Source organism: Ictidomys tridecemlineatus, chromosome 5 (assembly GCF_052094955.1).
Source record: "Ictidomys tridecemlineatus isolate mIctTri1 chromosome 5, mIctTri1.hap1, whole genome shotgun sequence".
NCBI lineage: Eukaryota > Metazoa > Chordata > Mammalia > Rodentia > Sciuridae > Ictidomys > Ictidomys tridecemlineatus.
Window position 1 is genome coordinate 183,740,235 of NC_135481.1, and position 22,365 is coordinate 183,762,599.

General features: G+C 38.9%; 1 protein-coding gene across 5 annotated transcripts in view; it reads right to left on the reverse strand.

The window, feature by feature from the left end:
- Chd6 (chromodomain helicase DNA binding protein 6) overlaps positions 1-22,365 on the reverse strand; it is a 239,790-nt gene that overhangs the window by 22,099 nt on the left and 195,326 nt on the right. For all 5 annotated transcript variants that reach the window (XM_078051794.1, XM_021729477.3, XM_013360568.4 and 2 more), the window contains 7 exons: positions 20,758-20,847; positions 18,441-18,544; positions 15,045-15,174; positions 13,321-13,381; positions 3,460-3,520; positions 2,551-2,767; positions 760-968 (listed from right to left, as the gene is read on the reverse strand). In XM_078051794.1, coding sequence (XP_077907920.1) covers positions 760-968; positions 2,551-2,767; positions 3,460-3,520; positions 13,321-13,381; positions 15,045-15,174; positions 18,441-18,544; positions 20,758-20,847 — 872 coding nt within the window. The remainder of the gene's footprint in view (positions 1-759; positions 969-2,550; positions 2,768-3,459; positions 3,521-13,320; positions 13,382-15,044; positions 15,175-18,440; positions 18,545-20,757; positions 20,848-22,365) is intronic.

Consider the following 22,365-nt stretch of genomic DNA (forward strand, 5'->3'; position numbering starts at 1 on the left):
AAAACATCAGTTCTGTACATAATAGTTGCCATTTAATTGACATACTCCATCTACCCTCTACACTAGGTACTTCTGCCGTGTTATCTAGTTCTCACAAAAATCCTATGATATGTCAGTATCATTCCTGTTTAAGGATGATGAAATAAGCTACATTGCTTAAGGCGGCAGAACCAGAATTCAAATCCAGATCTTGGAGTATGACTCCAAGTTCTTTCCAAAATATCCAGCTCCTTGGTCTGAATGAGAACACTTTAACCATGCCACATGTTGGGCAAAGGCAGGATGTCTATGCACACTATCAACAGCTGGGAATCCATGCTGGATAGGTTCAATAATGACAGCCACTTATTTTCTATAAGTCAATACATAAGAAAACATTTAAAATTATTAAGATTTAATTAAAGGAAGTTCTAAAGTTCAGAGTAGGATAAATCTTAATGTTACTTAAAAAAACAACAACAACACCCATTCTTTAGTAAAAGTAGTTAACGGGTAGTCTCTCAATATTTCTGTGAGGTTTTAATCTGAGTTTTAACTTTCATCAATTACTTCATTTGGGGAGAGGTAAACTATTTTACTGGGGGCGGGGTGGATCCAATTAAAAATTCATGAATTTCTAAGAACTTACTTGTCTTTACCTGAATTCTTCAGGGAGACTACACTTGCATAGTTACATCTAAAGTAACCCTGCAGTTTGAACACACGAGCATGTTCTTTCCCCATCTCATCTGAAAACGTTATGACAAAAAGTTTTCTCACCACCATCTTTCCATGTGGGCAGACGACAGACATTTCGGCACATGGCCACAAAACTGTAAAAATAGTGTTCCAAGTTCTCATCTGACTTCTTGTCCAAACGGGAAATGATGCGGAACTGGGTCCAATCGAAGGTTTTCTTTTCTTGATCATAAACCACTCCAAAGGAAGATACTGTTCTGTAGAAATCTGCTTGTTCTCTTCTAGTCCACCTTGAGATTTAATCAGAGGAGAAAAAAAATTGAACTGTTTTTCCCCCCTCCAAAAAGGCCAAACTACTTATTGAGCACATACTATAAAAGCCTATGAAATCAAGAGAGCAGGTGGACTGGTTTGTCCATTTTTATTTAAGTTAAATTGGGGTTGAGAGGTTTATAACAACAGATTACCAAAGAAGGAACCACTTTTAAATCTTCAGCTCTTCCTTCTGGTATTTACCTCCCTATTTAAAAGTCATGTGTGTAGACTTTGCTATCTTAAGTTCTTAATTTTAGGAATTAGAAGCTAATTACCTTCCACCTGTAGGAGATTAAATATTAAAAATATTATATAGGCTTAAATATCTTGTCTTCTCTTCTCCCCATGACCACATAGAATCAGAGAATTCTGTAGGGATCCTCCAAGACCATTAAGTTTGACCTCTCCATCTTACAATTGACAACTAGGGTGGAGAAGGGAAGTGCTACCTCAGTGCAGCCCCACTCCCCACAGCTCTCCTAGTGTATAGGTAGACTGCCCATGTCAATCATCTCTGGGGTACAAGGATCCTCATCTACTGGAATGACGCTACTGGCTTAGGGACTAGGGTAATGACATGCTACTACTTCTTTATGAGGAGGGCATGGTGCTTTCCACCGTAGCTAGGAACAGGATGGAGAGTGTGGGGCCAGTAGAAGAGTGAGGAACAGGGATGAAGTGTTCTGATTCTTCTCTCGAAGCTATGGCAGGTGGGAGAAATATTTTGCCTGAATTAACAAGTTTCATAAAGTCAGGAGTACAGAAAAATAATTGGATTTGCTGTGGCGCCCTTTACTTCACTGGATGCTTCATCAAGGGGACAGAGATGTAAAGATTCAAAGAATTGTAGTTTAGCCTCTGGCCTTGTGTACTGTAGTCTTTTTTTGGTGTGTGTGTGTGGTACTGGGGATTGAATGTAGGGGTCCTCTACTACAATCCTTTTTGGTTTATTTTGAGACAGGGTCTGGATAAGTTTCCCAGGCTGGCTTTGCACTTGGGATCCTCCTGGCTCAGCCTCCCAAGTTGCTGGGATTACAAGGTATGTGCCACCATGCCTGGCGTTACTGATACAGCTTTTTCTTTCTTTCTTTCTTTTTTTTTTTAAGCTTAATTTTCAGATGAATAAGTAATTACCAGCAATTTATTCTTTCCTGTTTGGCTTGCATTTTATGGTACTTATTGCTCTCTAAGGCTTGATAAAGACTTGTAGCTATATTAGACAGCTTCAATACACACTTTTCCCTTGGTTGCCAGAACTACTACAGGATTTGAAATGGTTTGATTAAACTACATCCCTAGAGACTGTGGTCTAACTCAGGGGAAGAGTGGAAAGCTGGAAAGTCACAAAAATCTGGGAATTGTTAAAAAAGGGTGTCCCAGATCTCCTCAGACTCCTCAAAAACCATGATAACACCATTAATGTTAAGGTTTTTTAAAATGAATTTTGATATCACAAGAGAACACAAAAACACTTGCCCTCCAGCTATTAGATTTACCTTCTGTCACCCTTACCCAGTGAACAGTTCTGTATGCCCTCTTGCCCTTACTTTTCTTTACCTCTTCTGGGCTTCCTTGTTGATGAGGTCCATTTCTGAGGTTCTCCTGAACATTTCCTCCTGAACCCAGTATCCTTGGTTACCTGGTCCCAGGATTTCAGGTCGGCATAGCTCCTTGCGGTTGCAGCGCTGGTATACAGTGACCAGACGCCGGAGACGAGCTGTGAGAGCAGATGGAACTGGCCAGGGCGATTTGTCTGGGTCGGAGCCATCCTGGGCTTCAAACATCAGTGAGGATATTAGTATTTATAAACAGAGCTAAAACAAGTGTGACTGTTTTGTTTAAAAAAAAATAAAAATAAAGCTGACTCAGGAACTTAATCAAAGTAACTGCTATTTTAACAATCAGCCCAGGAGCTAGGCGGAGGGGGAAGGACTGCAATTTTGCTTTAGAAACAGCCTTAGGTTGTGGCTGGTGTTATCTCTCCAATACACATGTCCCTTTCTGTGGGGGCAGAATTTGAGGACCTTGAACTACAGCATAGGAATGAGTCAACTCTGACCCCTTCTCCATATAGAACTATTGGCTTCTGTGTAGTTGGTTCTTCCAACTGCCAAAGCCTCTGGTCAGAATAAATTCAGAAAACATTAAAAACAAAACAAACAAACAAACAAACAAAAACTACAAAAACCAAACCTCTATCTTAAAAAAAAAATCAATGAAATAATAATTTCTTTTTACCTCAGACTCCATTGTAATTTAAGACATCATTCATTTTAATTTTGTATTTCAATGCTATGTAAAGGAAGCCAGAGCCACATGTGACTCCAGTTAAGTTTAAAAAAGCTCAACTTATGTGATTTTTAAAGAGTCTTCTTAAAAATTAGTGTTTTTATTACATGTAAACTTCAGGATAACTATCAAACTGGGACCTTACTTTTCTTTGCCTTTAGAAGGACACAGTCTCACCTGCCCGGCTGTCATCCTTCTTTTCACCAAATATGCCATCACCTCCATCATTGGAACTTTCCTAGGGATAAACGAAGCCATTCCATCAGCAAAACTGAAGATCAGAAGAAACTGCCTCAGAGAGGCCCTAGATAACAGGAATAAGCATGCACAAGAGACATCCTTCCTGTGAACATCTTAAAGACCAAGATGGTACCTGATCAACACAGCTTACTTATGCACAGTTTAAAAAAAGTCAGCAAGCAGTTTATTTGAAATAAGTTTTTTCTTCCCCTTGGAATGATTCGTATCATAGAGATAAACTGGCACGCTCTCCCTGGCAATTACATTTTACAAGCATTATTTTAGCTGTGAATTTAAATATTTGCTTTATCTTCATCACTTAAAATTCAATATTGTCATTTCACAGAGGATATGCCTGCATTTTTTTTTTTTGCTGTGAAAAAGTGTCATACTCATGTTCATTATGGTTAGCTCACTTCACAGCAACAGACACTATTTTCATAAAACATGACTGCTCCAGACATGAGACCTGATGGCGCAAAGCCCTAGGAATTTAAAATTAAAATCACAATTTGAAACTCCAAGTGAATCTGGAGTAAGATCACAGGCACAGAGCTTGTCCAAGTTGGTGCATTTGTCAAGTGGGTGCTAATCGGTTCCTTCCTGGGCCATGTCTTGGTTTTAGGCATGGAACTTGAAAAACTCCTTACATATGGTACATGTGGGAGCTTGGGGATGGGAAGAAAGAACATACTCTTTTTTTTTTTTTTTTAAACTGAACTCTATTTGTAACACTGAAAATGTTTTCTGACTACTATTTTTTGACTGAATGATGGCACAGAATGACTTCAGGAGTCAAGACTCTGCTGTATAACAGCACAGGGTCAGAGAGAACGAGAATAACAAACTGTAGTCTTTATTCATTTTGTGTGGCCCTCAAGTTAAGAATGGGTCTTACATTTTTAAGAGGGCACAAAAAGTGAAGAGTATGTGACAGAGATAATATGTGGCTCTCTAGCCCAAGAAATTTAGTACTTGGTCTTTTAGTGAAAGGGTCTGATGCCCCTGGAATATGAGACCAGTACTTTAATAAAGTAGGAATGAACAGATTATGTACAACTGTCAGTAGTTAAAATTCAAAACACTCACTCTGTTGGGAACCCTGATATCATGGAAGGGCCCAAGAAAGAAAACTCTGAAAAGATAAAAAGGACAGGAGTCCATTTCCTCCCCCCCCCCACACTTTTTTTTTTCTTCTTTCTTATGGTATTGAGAACTGAACCTAGGGCATTTTACTACTGAGCTATAACCCTAGCCCTTTTTTATTTTGAGACATGTTCTCAGCTAAATTACTGAGGTTGGCCTTGAACTTGCCATTCTCCTTGCTATCTTAGCCTCCTGAGAATGGCAATAGCTACTGATACTAATAAAACTGTTAAGCATTGTGCAAAAAACTTAATATAACTTAGTTTCATTTAGTTATCTGAACTGTCTCATGAGGTAGGAACAATATTTTCCTCATTTTGCAGATGCAGAAAACAAGCTCTAGAAAAGTTCAGTAATTTGCCTAAAGGTAATATAGCTAACAAGTGGCAGAGCTGGGATTTAAACTTAGGCAGTCTGATATTGAGAGTCAACACTTCAATTCTCCAAATTATCTAAAAAAGGGCAACAAGAGAGGAAAATGTGTTCTGAAGAGTCAAAACACAGAACCAGGAAGCACGAGTAAACTCCCTTCCCTAGGCCAGAATTATTTCCGGCCATCTAGAGTCAATAAAGAGAAGAAACCTCAGGAAGATCTACTGTGCCATTTTGAAGGGGCACTTAAATGTGCTTTGCCATCCTGTTCTACTATTTAGGCAGTTAAACAACAACAGCAACAATAAAACCCCAAACCAAAACCAAAACTAACTTGCTATGTCTTATAAATCTTCCTGTCAGAACACTTTTGGATATGCTAAGTATTTGTGAAAATTCTTTCAATGCTGAAATTTACAAGTATAGATACTTCCAACTGAGAAATGTTTTACAGCCTACAAAACAGAGGCAGTGGGCCTGAGAACAAGCATGCTTCTTATCACACCATAGTAGTGGCTGATGTGGGCATCATTTATACCCCAAACCCATGGGTGGAGGCTCCCAGCCTGTGTGAGGTAGTTATACAGGGCATGCAAGTTTCCCTTCCAGTCAATCCACAGTTTCTTTCAGTGCACAGTAGTAGACATGTATAGCCTTAGGCAAAACTCTCAAGTAGAGAAAGCTTCTGGTATTAGCAAGTGTCTTTTCCTGTATCCCATCCTCTCTCTTAAGAAATGACAGAATGAAGAAGACTAAGTTTATCAGTAGCTCAAGTGAAAAATGTCAGAATTTTAGTTAAAATGAATATGTGAAAAGCTAAAGCAGCAATAGTCCTGGATCACAGGAAGCTAACAGGCTCGTGGCATATAGAAGGCCCTTGTATCTCAACTGCATGTTTACATTTAGAACCTCAATTTCTGCTTACATGACTCACTCAGGAAGAAATGTTCATCTCAGAAGTATGAGCCAATTGTTTCAGAGTGAGGGGCCTCAGAAAGTGCCAACAACAAAGGACACTGATTGGTTATGACACGCAATTTCTCCATCCTGGGAACACATGTGGTTTGGAATCCAGCAGCCCACTGCTCCCTGGCCTTGGGCAAGTTGTTTTGATCTCTCTCAAGCTCATTTTTTTCTTTTGCAAAATGGAGACAACAGTGTTACCTTCTAGGGTGATTATAGGGCACAAATGAGTACAAATATGACAAGAATTTAACCAAATGCTGGCACAAAGCAAATGCTCATCAAATGGTAGCTGGGACTAAGGAAATACTGAGAAACAGTCCAGCTACTAGATCATCACTTAATAGTTCTCTTTTAACTTGAATATAAGCTCTAAGGAAGGCTTCATAATATAATAACACTGCAGTAATCTGCAAAGGCCTACTGAGCACAGGTAAGTGGTCAGATCCTGTACTCAGTACTTTATATGCATTTTTTTCATTTCTTTATTATAATAATTCATTTTAGACAGGAGGAAGTTGTAGGAATGAGGAGGTTGATAATGTCATTCCAGATTGCACTATTAGTGGTGAACATGGAATTCAAACCCACAAGATCTGACTTCAGAGAGTGAATTCTTGGCCACGGTACAGTACTGCTGTGGTGGATGGAAAAACCCTACAAAGACTTCACATGCATTGTCTATAACTAAAGTGACCTAGTTCTTACTTCCCTACTGGGGCATGGGGCTCCATTTCCTTATCTGAAATCAGGAGGTCTAGTGCCCTTGTTTGTGACTGCCTCTGAGGCCTGCAAGCATCCCCTTTTCAGTCTTGGCCTGGCTGAGGCAGTGGCAGTACGGACCAGGTGGGGCCTGTAGGCACAGGGTATCTTCTATGCTTTCATAAAACCCCAGAGCCAATGCAATAGGTGGTATTTGCTTATTTGTGAAAATCCTTTCAATGCTGAAATTTACAAGTATAGATACTTCCAACTGAGAAACATTTATAGCCTACAAAACAGGGGCAGTGGGCCTGAGAACAAGCATGCTCCTTATCACACCATAGATACTTCCAATTGAGAAATGTTTATAGCCTACAAAATGGGGGCAGTGGGCCTGAGAATAAGCATGCTCCTTATCACACCATAGTAGTGGCCAACTGTCTTCTTATAGTTGGCTAACAAGTGTCAGGAACTTTGCTTGGTTCTGGGACTATGATAGCAGAAAAAATAGAATCCTTACCTTCTGGAGCCCAGTGGTTATTAAACAAAGACGATAAATAGTGTCCCTACAGTATTTTAAGTGCTCTTAAACACGGTGGGAAAACAAGAAAAGCCACCACCTTTGCCAGACCCAAACCAGGTAAGGGAAAGACATCTATGAGGCATCCTGTAAGCTAGATACTGAAGGATGCATAGGGTTTTTGCCAGGAGAACATGAGTTCTCTGTGTATAGGCATCAAGATGTACAAAGGCAGAGTTAAAAAGACCCCACTAAGATTTTCATTTTCCAGGAAAATCAAGCATGCTAGTTGTGTATAAACTTTGTACTGAAAGTAGATACATATAAAATGTCATAAATATAAAATCCAAGGATTTTATTATGGAGAAACAGCATGATTTAGAAAAAAATGTGAATAGGGAAGACACTGTTCTTGTGTCTTCTGACTGTACAGTATTTTTTGCAGCTGACTATAAAACTATTTGAGTTCCCTACATTAGGGATAAGAATAAGGCCTAATTGAAAGAGAAGTATGTGTTGGTGAGTGTGAAAGTATTTCACATACAAAAATTACTATTTGAGTTCAGAGAACTTGTAACCTCTTAACTCACGAGAAAAGACTATTTGTTTGGTTCCTAAAATTTTCTTACAATGAAACATGACCATTTTGGACATAAAATTTTCTTGCAAGTTTTTTTCCCCCTGATATCTCATTGGGCATGATTTCATTTTTCTATCTACAGGCCTTCTGTTCTGGACAGTACCTGAGACCCAGCACAGCCACCTGTGGTAGGAACTGCAGCACAGCAAGGACAAGTCATGCTTATTACAATATAATTATATTAATTGCAGTTGTGCCATTACTTATTGCTACATCTCTGAACAGAGATGCTACTCTCCCTATATACTTATAAGTTTGATAAAGATTTTCACTACAGTTCTGGGCTCCAGACCATCCCAAACCCAAATAAATACAAGACTAATTGGTTCACTGAATCCAGCCAAACCTGTAATCTTGCAGCTAGTAACTGCTTACTGATCAAAAGTGCTACTGGCATTAAAATAGAGAAAGGGCAAGAAAAGGAGTAGACCAGATAACTCAGAAGTCCCTCCTAAGCCTAAAAACACTCCATTTTTCTAAATGCCACATTTTAAAAGAATAAATACAGTGCACTCCAGAAGAGACCACAAAATAGCAAGGGATCTGGAGAGGATATGAAGAAATACAGAGGAACTGGGGATATTCCGTCTGAAGAGATTTAGAGATTAACAACAGTAGCTGATCGAGAATGTAAAATCCTATAGAACCAAATGGGAGGCAGACTCCTGGTTTGGTATAAGGCAGTGTCATTCACCATTGCAATGGGCTAGTTTAGAAGGTAGCATGTTCCTCTTTTATTCCTGCATGGACTTAGAATGATCCCGACAGTGATGCTGTACAGGAAATGGCACACAATGCTAAGACCCCACCCATCCTAATGAATGGTACCTATCTATGCCCAGGTCTGTTTAACTGACCCATTTGAGAGGCCCTTTACACATTACTTTGGGCTTCTTTAACCAGGTACTGGGGAGAAAACAACTAACCAGGATCTGCAATGCATACTGGTATAGGGCAAGAGGGTGGAGTAGCAGACCTGGTTCAGACATAGGCCATTCCTCTACATGTGCTGTAAATCAAATACACTGGAAATCAAGTTAAACCTATTTATGATCTGTCCACCTTAAAATCCAGGAGAAGTCACTTCCAACTCCAACTGCTTTTGCTCAGGTTTTAAGGATTTGAGAAGTAAAAGAAATAATATGTGCACTGAGAGGTTGGATTTTAACTGTCAAGACCAGAACCCAACTTCCTTCAGGTCTAGAGTCTAAGGCTTCATGCTGATTCATTTCAATCCACTGTTTCTCAAGGAAACATGTCCTTGGAAAACAATTATTTTCCACTTTGGGAAAGTGATATCATTGTTACTATTCCTTTATGTATGTATGTATGTATGTATGTATGTATGTATGTATGTATTTATTTATTTATTGGTGCTAGGGATTGAACCCAGGAACTCAAACATGACAGGCAATTGCTCTATTACTGAATCATATCCTTAGCCCCTCATTGTTACTATTATAGGAATCAAAACTGATAGAAGTCAAAGTAAATACTATACATTCTGCAAGCTAGAATCAAGAGAATAGAATAGAAAGAAGTGATAATTCTGGGGTAGTGATCAGAAAAGAGGGCTCTGGCAATGAAGCCACTTGGGGACAGTGCTATACTAACCCTTGGGATCCAGAATCCATGGAATTATAACAGATACAACTACTGCTCAAAGCCAGAGATTTGGTCAAATGATGCTGGGGTACAGATGATGTTTCAAACTGCTTATGCAAAGTTCCAGAAATTAATTTAAAAAATGCAACGAAGATTTCTCTGGGATATGTACATTTCCCTATTCCTAACTCTAACTATAACTAAAAGCCCTGGACATTATACATAAAATAAATAAAAGTGAGTGTTAGTGGGAAAGAAATGAATCTCATGCAACAGAAACTCTATGTTAGCCTATGAAACAGATAGTTGATAATAGCTGTATATGCTGGGTGGGTTTGAAATATTTAAGTTTAGAAACAAGTTAATGGGATGGTAAACAGCCTTTTAAAAAAAAATCATATCTACCAAAACCCAGAAAAAGATATACTTCTCCATAATACTGTTAATTATAAAACAATTCAAAGACTTTTTTTTCTTGATTTTTAATTTTTTTTTTTAGTTGTAGGTGGACACTATGACTTTATTTTTATATATTTATTTTTATGTGGTGCCAAGGATTGAACCCAGTTTCTCACCTGTGCTAGGTGAGCACTCTACCACTGAGCCACAAGCCCAGCTTCTGTTTTCTTGGTTTTGTAACATGCAGATTGCTTAATCACTGTTAATTTCTCAATGTGCTCTATAAAGAAACTCAATTTTTAACTAACAACAACAAATAAAAGAAAACTCTGAAAGGTGAAGAAAAGAAGGCAAGGTAAACCAGGAACCTCTGGACCCAGGTAATAACATGGATGAGTTCTCTGGTTTTTTTTCCTTTTGTCTCATCTATCTCAGATTTGGAGGTAGAGTAGCTCTGTGGAAATGCCAGAGGCTCCAGCAAAAGCCTGTTTCCTCTAGCAAAGGATCAGGAAAAGAGGAGGTTAGGGACATAAAAAAAAAAAAAAAGTTAGGACAAAAACTGCATTACTCCAGCCCAATAACAGAAAAAACTGACTCACCCCACTTAGCCAGCAAAGGCCGAATGGGGAATCTAGATGTCTAACTTCTCTGGGTGCCAACAGGGCTCCCAATTCCCCTGTAGGGGTGGTGCTAGGAAAAGAAAGCTAAGTAGAAAGCCAGGACCTCTGCCCCTGATAGGTAATAATGAGCCCTGTGCCCTTCCATGGTACCAGCAAAGATTAATGTGGGGGCTCAAATTTAATTCCTGTTTAACAGGTATTAAAGGGAATGAACCTGGAATCTGAAGGCCTACCCTCACATCACAGAAACAAAGTGGATCTCCAAACCTTGTTCCTGTGCCAGAGAGTTGTCAAAGAAGCCCATTAAAATTCAAAGTTCAGGGGCTGGGGTTGCAGCTCAGGTAGAGCGCTTGCCTAGCATGGCAAGGCCCTGGGTTCAGTCTTCAGCACCACATAAAAATAATAAATAAAATCAAGGTATTGTGTCCAACTATAGCTAAAAAAATAAATATTAAAAAAATTACAAGGTTCAAATAAGTTCTAGAGTTCACAAAATAATACCTCCAAATGTCCAGGTTTCAATGAAGAAGATCACATCAATATCAGAAAGATCTCAAATTGGAGGAAAAAATGAGAGTCAATAGATCCCAACACAGAGATAATAGATTCTTAATTATCCGAATGAAGAATTTAAAAACCATCAATAAATAATTCTGAACACACTTCTTGCTAAGCAAGTGCAAAGAAACAAAAATCAAAACCAAAGGGAAATTTTAGATTCGAAAAATAAATAAATGGAAGAAAAAAGACTCATACATACATTTAAAAAAAGGCTCACCAGAAGAATGCAAGAGAATAAAAAAAAATCAGTAATTTAAAAAAATTTTTTTAGCTGTAGATGGACACACAATATTTTTGTTTATTAATTTATTTTTTATGTGGTGCTAAGGCTTGAACCCAGTGCCTCACCCTGCAAGGCAAGTGCTCTACCATTGAGCCACATCCCCAGCCCTATAATCAGTAAATTTTTAGAATAATACAAAGTACTCAATGTGAACAATAGAAAGATAAAGAGATCTAAACAAACAAAAAAACCTCTATAGCTAATATTATACTTAACAATGTAAGACAAATGCCTTCCTTTTAATATCAGGAAGGAGGAAAAGATGTCTATTCCAACACTCTAACCCAACACACAATTACAAATTTTAGCCAGTGCAGCAAGGCAAGAAAAGGTAATATAAAGATCAGAAAGGAAGAAAAACTGTCCCTATTTTCAAATGACATGGTGTTGACAAGGAAAATCCCAAGAAATCTAAGGAAAAAGTTCCTAGAACTGATAAGCAAGTCCAGCAAAGTTGCAGGATGCAAAATAAACATACAATATCAATTGCATTTCAGTATAGTGACATGTGGACACTATAGTTAAAAACACAATGGTATTTACACTTGTTCCACAGAAAATGAAATACATGGATGTAATTTAAAACATGTACTGGATTTGCATGTTGAAAACTACAAAATGTTAATGAAAGGAAAAAAATGAACCTTGAGCTAATATTCTTATGTGAAAATTAACTTAAAACAGATCATAGACTAACGTGTACAACTTTAAAACTTTTAGGAAAAAAATCAAAGAAAATCTTTAGATGTAAAAGGAGGCAGGAGTTTTTGATCCACAAGAACCAAACTGATAAGCTGCCTTCATAAAATTAGTGAAAGACAACATGAATAGGCTAAAGTGGAAACCAAAGGAAAATATCTGTAAGTCATCTACCTGAAAAAAGACTAGTATCTGTAAGCTACAAAGAACTAAATAAAATATTAACTTAAAACCCACAAACAACAAAATTAGAATATAGGCAAAGGATATGAAGAAACACTTTACTGAAGAGGACATCAAGATAACAATTAAGCAATGGTCACATCATTAGCCATAGGGTAATACAAATTAAACCCACAATGATACCAATCAGAATGGCTCAAGTTAAAAATAGCCACAACACCAAAAGCTGCTGAGGACAGAGAATGTGGAATAAGCAAATCATTATCCATTGCTAGTGGGAATATGAAATGGTACAGACTCTCAAAAAGCAGGCAGTTTCTTAAAAAAAAAAAAATTAAAATGTACCAATTTTACTCTTGGGGCATTTATCACTGAGAAATGAAATTGAAGGTCCACACAAAATCTGTATGCAAATTTTTTAGAGGTCTTATTCTTAATAGTCAAAGAGTAGAAATCACTAAAATGTCCTTAAATGGATGAGTGGTAAAACAAACTATCCTTCATCCACACCATGGAATGCTACTCAGAAATAAAGAAATGACTGTATGGCTAACATTGTGGGTGAATCTTCAGGGAATTATGCTGAGTGAAAAAAGCCAATCTCCAAAGGTTGCATCTGTATGATCCCATTTATAGAACATGCTTAAAATGACAAAATTATAGAAATGGAGAAATAGTTTGATTGTCAGGGACTAAAAAGAGGTGAAAGTGACAAAGAAGTAGATGTGGTTATAATATAGCAAGATGATAATCTTTGTGGTCAAGAAATTTCCTGTACCCTATCCATGTTAATATTCTGGATGTGATATCATACTATAATTTGTAAGATGTTACTATGTGGTAGGGGAGGGACTGAGGGGAGGACTAGATAAAGGAAATACAGGATCTTTTTACATTATATTTTACAACTGCATCTAAAGCTACAGCTACCTGAAAATTAAAAAAAAATTAAAAAAATGTTAAATTAGAATAAAAATACAATGCAATCTGAATGTTTGAGGTTTCCATGGTAAAATCATGGGGGAAATACAGTGCAGCAGCAGCAATGCCACTGAGTCCCTAAGCAAGGGTTCTCTTTGGATATGAAAGAGCACATCTGACTCACCGTTTGTTTCTGGAGGCCATCTAATTTGTCCTCAGCATTGTCTTCTTTATCTGTGCTGCCTCTAAAATAAAAGCAATCACATACCATATAGGAGTTATTTTGCCACTAGGATGCTTGAAAGAGAACCCCCTACTCCAATCACTGACTAAAGGGAATATTAGTAGATACCTTCCTTCACAGGCACTCAAAATCTTAGTTTCCCTTATTAAAGAGACACTAGGAAAAAATGAAACTATTATTAAATGGTGTCATTCCTTCTACAGGGAAGGACTTCCATTCAGCTGAGATTGTGGCACGAGGCTCTGGCCTCTTGATCTACTCAGGCAAGTTCAGAAGCTGGTTGTTCAATACTATCAGAATAAAGGTAATTACTTCCCATCAAGAGCTATCTGATAAAAGAACAGGTTCTAGACAAAGCTGTGCTAAAAGACTGAGGCCTGATGCACCAGCCCCAGATCATAGTGGACTGAATCTGCCCACAGAATGACTTATATCTGGCAAAGGATACCTTTCTGGCGAGCTCTTCTCTACCACTGAGAAGGAAGAGCATTTTGCTCTCTGCCATCAGGTACATATGGCCATATTAGCTGCCTAATGTCTTCTCTCTCGTGAACGTTAACTATTTTTGATGTCTGTTTTTCATCATTCTTTTCAAAATTGACTTCGAAATATTCCTGTCCCAAATACGCTTATCTTTGGTGCTCAGGTACTAAAGGCAGGACAATCTCCTACTTTCAATGCTTAACTATAGAAAGAATAGCCCACAAAAATGTAAGCTTTATGCCACATTCAGGTACTTGTCCCAGGTGGTGTTTTCCCTCAACTGGTGAACCTAACATAAAGATCACTAGTCATTTGGGCTTTGTTAACATCTCCCACAATGTATCTTTATTATTTGTCAACAGAAAATGCCTAGGGGGCAAAGAATAGCATGACAGCTAATGTGGTTTCCCAAGGGTTAAAGAATAGGTAGAAAATTCATGTTAACTCTTTTCTTTCTCAAAGATACTTAGGGGCTCTGGACAATGTAATTCTCTCATGGTCAGGCCTGACCACAATCCTTGGCAATGCCAAGTAGTATGGGGGAGAAGTTGGGGCCAAAGGTCTACTAAATACACGCTAAGAGATATGCTACATCTCCTAAAAATATGTATATTTTGGAGAACTGCTGATTTTAGCTATTATGTTACTTTTCCTAAGAACTTATGGCTGTTGATGTTATGCCTACAGTAGATGAAAATCAGCCAAAGTACATTTTTGCACCAAACCCAAGGATAGGCTAAAATGCACAGCCACCAAGCAGTGAGTCCTAAATCTACCTTACTCATGGGCCATACTGGAATTTTAAAGTCAGGAAACCTTTACTTGCTGTGCCTCTTAGTTTTTTGTCAGGTATGAGAAGTCTGAATTCTTCCTTGAGAATCCTCTGACCAGAAAAGAAGTGAACCTGGTTAACAAGTTGTACAGGATGGTGGGCAGCTTGAGGAACCCATGAAGTAGAGGAATTGGTAACTGGTTACACAGTATTTGGAAGTTAAAGAACAGGTCTGAGGCATAGTAGTGTGGATCCAAAGTAGTGATTTAGGAAGGTAGTGGCATTGCAGCAAGGTTTAAGGGAGATGCTGGACACCGAGGAAAAGATAAGCATGCTGGATGTACATGGAAGGGATTATAGGTTGGAGGTATGGCATCTCACACCACGGTCAACCTACATGCCTTCTCACCTTTCAGGAATGTCTGAGTTACCATCCGTAACACCCTGTTCTGCAGAAAGGGACTTCTCATCTGGCATCCCAACTTTCTCCAGGAAACAGAGTGCTGGGTCTGCTCTCATGGCATTGTATCTCTCATAACCTATTTAAATAATGAGAAATGTCAGAAATGTCATGTTGGAACACATCAAATCTGCCATGGGCCTTAGACAGTCACTTTGTTTTCCTTATTAAGTGAAAAAACAAAACGAAACAAACTCAGACAAAAAATACTGCTTTAGGATTAATGGGCTCCTTTGAGACTTCCTAATAGGGAAAGATTCTGGAGACAAAGCAGACACCCCCGAGCAGGCCTCACCAAAATCAAGAGCTTATGGACTGTGTGTCTATGAACAGATGCAGGATCCAGATACAATTCTCACCTGTCTGCTGCTTTCAAACAGCAGAAAGAATCAGACAAGTTGGCTTTGCAACCTCTTCCTCATATCCCTCAGCTCTGGATACCTTGTTATGTCCTAAATGGGCCTTCTGTTCTTACAGTCCAATTTTATTCCATGTGTTAGAAAGGTAAGCTGAACAAAATGGGGGACACAGGGCTGAATTATAAAGAGGATTACTATGATTGCTTATTGGGTTAAAGTAAACCTATTACCTCAGTATTCACAAACTCAGTATGGAACTCTAATTCACACTGGTCAAGGCTTTGGAATTACTTCTCATCAAATTCCCAAAGTCAACAGATGGAACACTTTGACCCAGAAGAAAGACCTCAAAAGGGATGTGAAATAATGAAAAAGCATTTTTTTTCAATTCTATAAAATCCAAGCATGAGAATGTGTTTTTTTAAATTGAATCTAATGTAATCTTATAATGAGATAGAATTTGGCCATGTAAAACACTCAAATCTAATGTCATACTAAACTATCTTGGAGGGAAACACTTCAAGATCATCAAAATCCTTGTGATGATTCTCCTTACAAATAAAGTCAATCTCTAGTTCTATATTATGTATACTGCATGTAATAAAAGAGCTGAATATAAACAATAATCAGCCTGGTTGTTAAGAACAGATCTGATTTTACTTTGTTTGAGTATTCCATTTTTATCTTGGTTTTGTTTTCAATTACTGTTGATGCAGTTGTATCCTACACATCTGCAGGCAGCACCTGGTACTTTATCTCCAAAGAGCTGCAGGTACTTCATCTTTTAATCCAAACTGATTTTCCTGACATTTCCATGACAGGTACTGCCCAATGAGGCACATGGCATATGGAATTACAGTGCTTCTTTATTCGCTTATTCCCTAAGGTAATTATTTGATTACTATAAATGTCTCTCCTGAGACTGTAAGCTCCATAGAAATAGAATCTCTGTTTTGCTTATTATAAATGTCTAGTATCCAGCACAGGGCCAAAACACTGCATATTCTCAAAAAATACCTGACTGGATAAGTCAGTTTTGCTCAGATTTCTTCTGTTCCAAACATCATGGTGTGTGTTTGGCCTCAGCTCACATTAAAACAAAAATTTCCCCAATACACTTCCTGCCTTAAGAAGTTTCTGTCACTGCCCCCACCTGCCTCTTTTCATGAAAAGAGGGGTGATCCATCTGAAAGTAAGATAGTGAAGGCTATTCTCTGTTGTCCTTATCATCGAGGGAGATTAACTGTCAGTAAGTGTCCTACCTTCATACACCTGTGCTTGACATGGCAAGAAGTAGGCTGGGACACTTCTTGTGCCCTCTGGGTAAGTTCCAACTTTGTAGACTTTCTCTTGTTATATGTGAGTCTGAAGTTTAGAGACAGAGTCTGCATTTCTATTTCTTAATTAACTGTGAAGCTGGAGGTTCCCTAGAAAGCCCTAACGATAGTCCTGAAAGAGAGATTAGTAGGGACTATTATGGCCAAACAAAGAAAAGCAACAAAATGACAGGCCTTTGAGGGGGTGGTGGCTGTTGCCTCTTTTTACTTAGTATATAAGCTCCTATCTCAGAATGTGAACAGAAATACTCTAAATTTTTATCTTGAGGAACTTTTCATAAATCCAGGCTGCCCAAGAGGGTGCAATAGTCACTTAATGCAATGGAGAGCTGTAAGGAACATCACTCTGCCTAAGTTTGCTACAGGACCTTCTTGCCACCGGCTAAAGTCTTGACCAAAGACTTGGCCAGTTCTCCTGGGGTTGGCTTACAGACGGAACCACGGTTTTATCCTCATTTAAGCATGGCTGGAGCTGGCTGTCTGGGGATGGACCTAAAGATCCCCCAAACCCCAGTCCATGAACAGCTGTGTATCTCTTATTAAAGAAAATGGATGCAACACTGTAGCACACAATTAACCAAGGCATGGAGGTGAGGCAGAGGAGGTTTCCTGACACATGATCTCTGAAAAGTGAACTATCTTTAACAGTTGGCTGAACTGAAGAGCAGGTTCTTAAAACGCTGCCAGAGCGAAGACAGAGTTACTAATTCTAGTTTCTTTAAGCTGTTCAGAAACCTCTCACTCTTCTTTAATCTTTTGGTTAATATTAAAAAAAAATTTCCATGCCATCATCTATGCTTAGATTTTTAAATTAATAGGGCAAAAGATACTAAAGGCATGTAAATTATGTTTGATGACCTTAGAATTTTGCATATATATGAAATGATAAAACCTTTAAGTTTCCCTCATTTATTTATTTCTTCACTCAAGAATCATTTGATGTCCACTATGCACCAGGTATCAGTAGTATTCAGAGGGAATAAGAGCTGGGAGTGGTGGCACACACCAATAATCCCAGCAACTCAGGAGGCTGAGACAGGAGGATCACAAATTCAAGAAGTTCAAGGCGCCTCAGCAAATAACCAAGGCCCTAAGCAATTCAGCAAGATCCTGTCCCAAAACGAAAAATAAAAAGTGCTGGAGATGCTGTTTAATCACCAGTACCAAAAAAAAAAAAAAAAGGAGGGGGGGAGGTAGATAAACACCAAATAAGTTGTTTGTAGCCACATTAAACCTTTCTGAAGTTTCTCAGTGCCATAATGTTCACAGTATTGTTACAAAACACACATTCATCAAGATTTCAAAAGGGTAAGGCTCTACTTTCTTTTTTTTGTGGGGACAGTGGGGACTGAATCCAGGGGTGCTTTATCATTGAGACACATCTATAGTCCTTTCTACTTTTTATCTTGAGACAGGGTCTAAGTTCTGAGGCTCATCTTGAACTTGTGATCTTTATCTCAGATAACAGTCTGAGATATTATCTCTTTATAGGCGTGTGACACCACGCCCTGGTAGATTCTACTTTTTAAGAGAGATATGTAATAGGACTGTGGAATTTTGCAGGAATATGAAGCTTAGTAAAAGATCGCCTGAATCATCTTTCCTGGAGGAGGTGATGCAGAAGGAAACACATTCACTAAAATACACACCATGTTTGAACACGCCAATGAGAAGGGACTTATCAGCCTCAGCATCCCACCAATCCACTGGGATCTCCATGTAGTCAATGTCGGGCAGAGGAACATCCAGTTCCCTGTGGAAGAAAGGGCGCAGGCTCAGCCTTCCTTTATCACACATACATAATACAAATAATACAAAAGCCACTGGCCTAACCCTAGTATTAAGTCATACTCATAACTGCATGCCGAGATGCTAGAATAGTAACAAAGAGGAAGATTCAGAAGGCGGTGGGTCAATGTTTCTTAACCAGACTCTTGGTATCAGAATCTCCAGTGGAACTATCCAAGTATTTGTGCTTCAATTCCAGGCTCCACTTTAGATAACCCATTGTCAGTTGGCCCTGGGATCTATATGTAAAAGAAAGTTCTGATGTGCCTCTTTCGTTGAGAACCACAGCAAAACCCAGTGATATATTGGACATCTGAAGGCAGAAATTCCTCCAAACAATTGAATTCATACTTGACTGAATACTTAAAATGGTCTGTTAACTGTTGGGTCAAAACAGATCATAGATTGAACTGCTCCTGGCAAAAGGAATAAATGTAAGTTGCCTCAGGGTGCAGACATGCAGAGAGTCAGCAGGCTTGTTCCATCAGTCCCTCTGTGAGCTTCTGTCCACGTTCTTAGCATGCACATGTTTTCATTCATCTCTTAGCTCACTGTCTTCATTCATTTGAGAAGCCCTTGCTCTTTGAAGGTTTTGGGATTTGTGAGGGGAAACATCTACCTAAATGGCTCCTCTCTGCCTGGGATGGTTTCTCTGCAGCATTTGAAAACTGTTTTTCCATCAGGCTGTTACTGTGTCACAAGCCCAAATGTCCCTGCCAGGTCCAGTTCCCCCTGAGTTTAAATGTACTCTGGCTTCCAATTTTCCAGAAACCCACTGCTCTGTCTGCATAGTGCATGAAATGACTGCTATTCATGCGTTAGGGCAACTGTTTCATGCCTAGGCATTAAACCTGGACAGGGTAAGGGATAGAATGAGAAAGCAGAGGAAAGGAAAGCAAAGAATGGGCAATAGACTCACCCTGTCCATCTTCTACTGAGCTAACACCCATTACTTCTTACATGTCTAAGAAAGCATATGACAGGTGTATATTCAGATTACTTCTGCCAGGTAACACTAGGTTGGATTTTGCTGCATTTATATGACTTAATTTGAACCTCTTTACTAAAACACACAACCCCCTTATCCCTGCTGGAAATTACTTCAATGACCCCAGAAGGCATATCAAGTATTAACAGTCACTGTGAGGACTGGTTCTGATTATAAGTTGCCTGCTGGGTAAAGCTGTCTATGCTTCTCTCTCCTTTAGTGCTCTGACTTAAAGTCAATAGCATTGCACAACGGAAAGAAACAGAAAGAAATCAGGGCCCCAGGTTATCTTAAAGTCCAAATAATAGCACTTCTGGTGTTTTCTCTGGGAAGGACCAGTGTGTATAGGTATAGGGCAAACTGCTGCTCTGGGGAAGGTGAAGGAGGCTATCTGGAGATCCCACCTATAAATTACAATTTTCTGAGAGTTCTATCAAGTGGCAACTGAGAGTTTGCTGGCCTCATTCCCTGAAATCTTGGGAAACTTCCACAGGATTCTATAGCTTTTGGAAAATATTAATTTACAAAACTAAGATGCAAAAAATCAAACAGGCCACAAAATGTTATTAATATGATTAGTAAATAAAGGAGAAATACTCAAATGCCTAAAAGTACTAGGGTCAAATGGGATTCTAGGTAAAAGTTCTAGTTTATACCTGGCAGATCAAGCCTATTTAAGTAACACCCACGACAAAAATTACTTAAGGTAGAGAAATTATCCACCCCCCCCGCCCCCGGTACTGAGGATTGAACCCAGGGATGCTCTTCTACAACTGAGTGATATCTCCAGTCCCTTTTATTTATTTTGAGATAGGGTCTCACTAAGTTGCCAAGGTTGGCCTTGTACTTGTGATCTTCCTGCCTTAGTCTCCTTAGTTCTGGGATTATAGGTGTGAGCTACTATGCCTGGCAAGAAATGACTATTTTAAAGGCAATTTTATAATACTATTTGGGAGGATAAACAGGGACTAAAACCCCACCAAAAACTGTGTTTCTAAAAGCCTACTTTCTCCCTTTCTGTATCTATAGATAACCTGACCAAGTCGTCCTTCTTTACCTGCCTGCTTACCACCTGGGCAACTGATCTTAGGTAGGATAGGGACACGGGTCTCCTGAAGTACAGGCCAGTCCATGAACAGGCACTTTACCTTGATTCTTTAACACTGAGAGCTAAGGTTGATTTGTTTTACCTGGCAGAAGTTCCCTCAAATGCTTTATCAGCTGCTTCTCCCAGTATTTCAGCTTTTAGGTAGTATAGCATCCTTACTCTCAAAAGGACCCTAGGAAAGGCAAGAACAGCAATGCAAACATATTAGAACCATGACTGTCTGTGAACCACAGCCTACATCCTAAGTTAATAGTCAGTGGATATAAAGTAATATATCAGTGAGATATATATCAGTAAGATACTATGTGCCAATGGCAGATGTTACTAAGAGCACCTTCACCTTACCCAAGAAAGCAACCATGCCTTCAGTCATCTGCTGGAATGTCCTGTGAACCACAGTAGAAACCAGAAACAGAAGCAGTCCCCCTGATCTTTCAGAGTACTCACTGCTCTCACATGGTCACAATGACCCAGGGGGCAGAGCTGATTTCCCAGAGGCCAGTTATCAGTTTTCCACTTACTGAAGAGTGAGTAATGTGCACAACAGTTTTACTTGCACATAGTGAAATAAATAAAGGGCAGGTGTCTCTTTTTAATACCAACATATCTTCTCTCCTCAGGTACTCAATTCACCTTGATTCTGCAGAGGCAGCACTCAGGCTCCACAGTGATGCACCAGACAAAGCAATTAAACAAGTATTTGCTGGGCAATTACTCTGTGCCCTGCATCATGTTTGGGTGCTCTGAGGTGTATACCAAAGTAAACAATTCAACATTGTTCTTGGAGAGCCTACAGCAGTCTAGTTGTGAAATGAGACCAATCATGAAGAGTTAGAGACACAGAAGATGACAGTGGAGGCCCAGGCTAAACATGCATGTATGACCTAGGTTGAGAGTAAGGGTAGATACAGGTGAGGCCATTATTGAAGAGATGCTTGTGTTCAAGGCTAAGCAGCAAAGACGACTGGAGGAGTACTTGGGACAATTTCCTCACTACCAGTCAAGAGTGAAAGTTGTAAGCTAGGGTTGTGGCTCAGTGGTAGAGCGCTTGTCTAGCATGTGTGAGGCACTGGGTTTGATTCTCAGCACCGCATAAAAATAAATGAATAAAATAAAGGTCCAATTAACAACTAAAAATACATATATATATAAATAATTTAAAAAAAAAGAGCGAAGATTGGCTGCTGGAAATAAAAGCTTGAGTATATCTGTAGTACTTATACAGGAACTGACCACCAGATAAAGGTGTTTAAAAAAAGGGATCACAAGCAATTATGTACAATACATATCATTTTAAGAAAGACAAAACGAGGCTGCACATCTGTATGCAACTGGTATGTGCACAAAGTATCTGTGGAAGAACCAGGTTAACAAGGGTTGCCTCTGGAGAGGGCAACAGGGAAACTGGAGGTGAGAAGAAAACTTATTTTTGACAGAATTTTAAAAAATCTATTAAAAAAAAAGTTAATAATGAGGGGTTGAGTCCTCTAAAAAAGGCATAATTTCTGTTAGTTCTTGGAGGAAAGTACCACTGTGAACTTGAGTTGTGGGTGGAGACACACATACTTAGAAGCTTTAAAAGGAAAAAAAATCCTTACATCTCTGTTATATTATTCTTTTTTTTTTTTAATATTTATGTTTTTTAGTTTCAGCGGACACAACATCTTTGTTTGTATGTGATGCTGAGGAT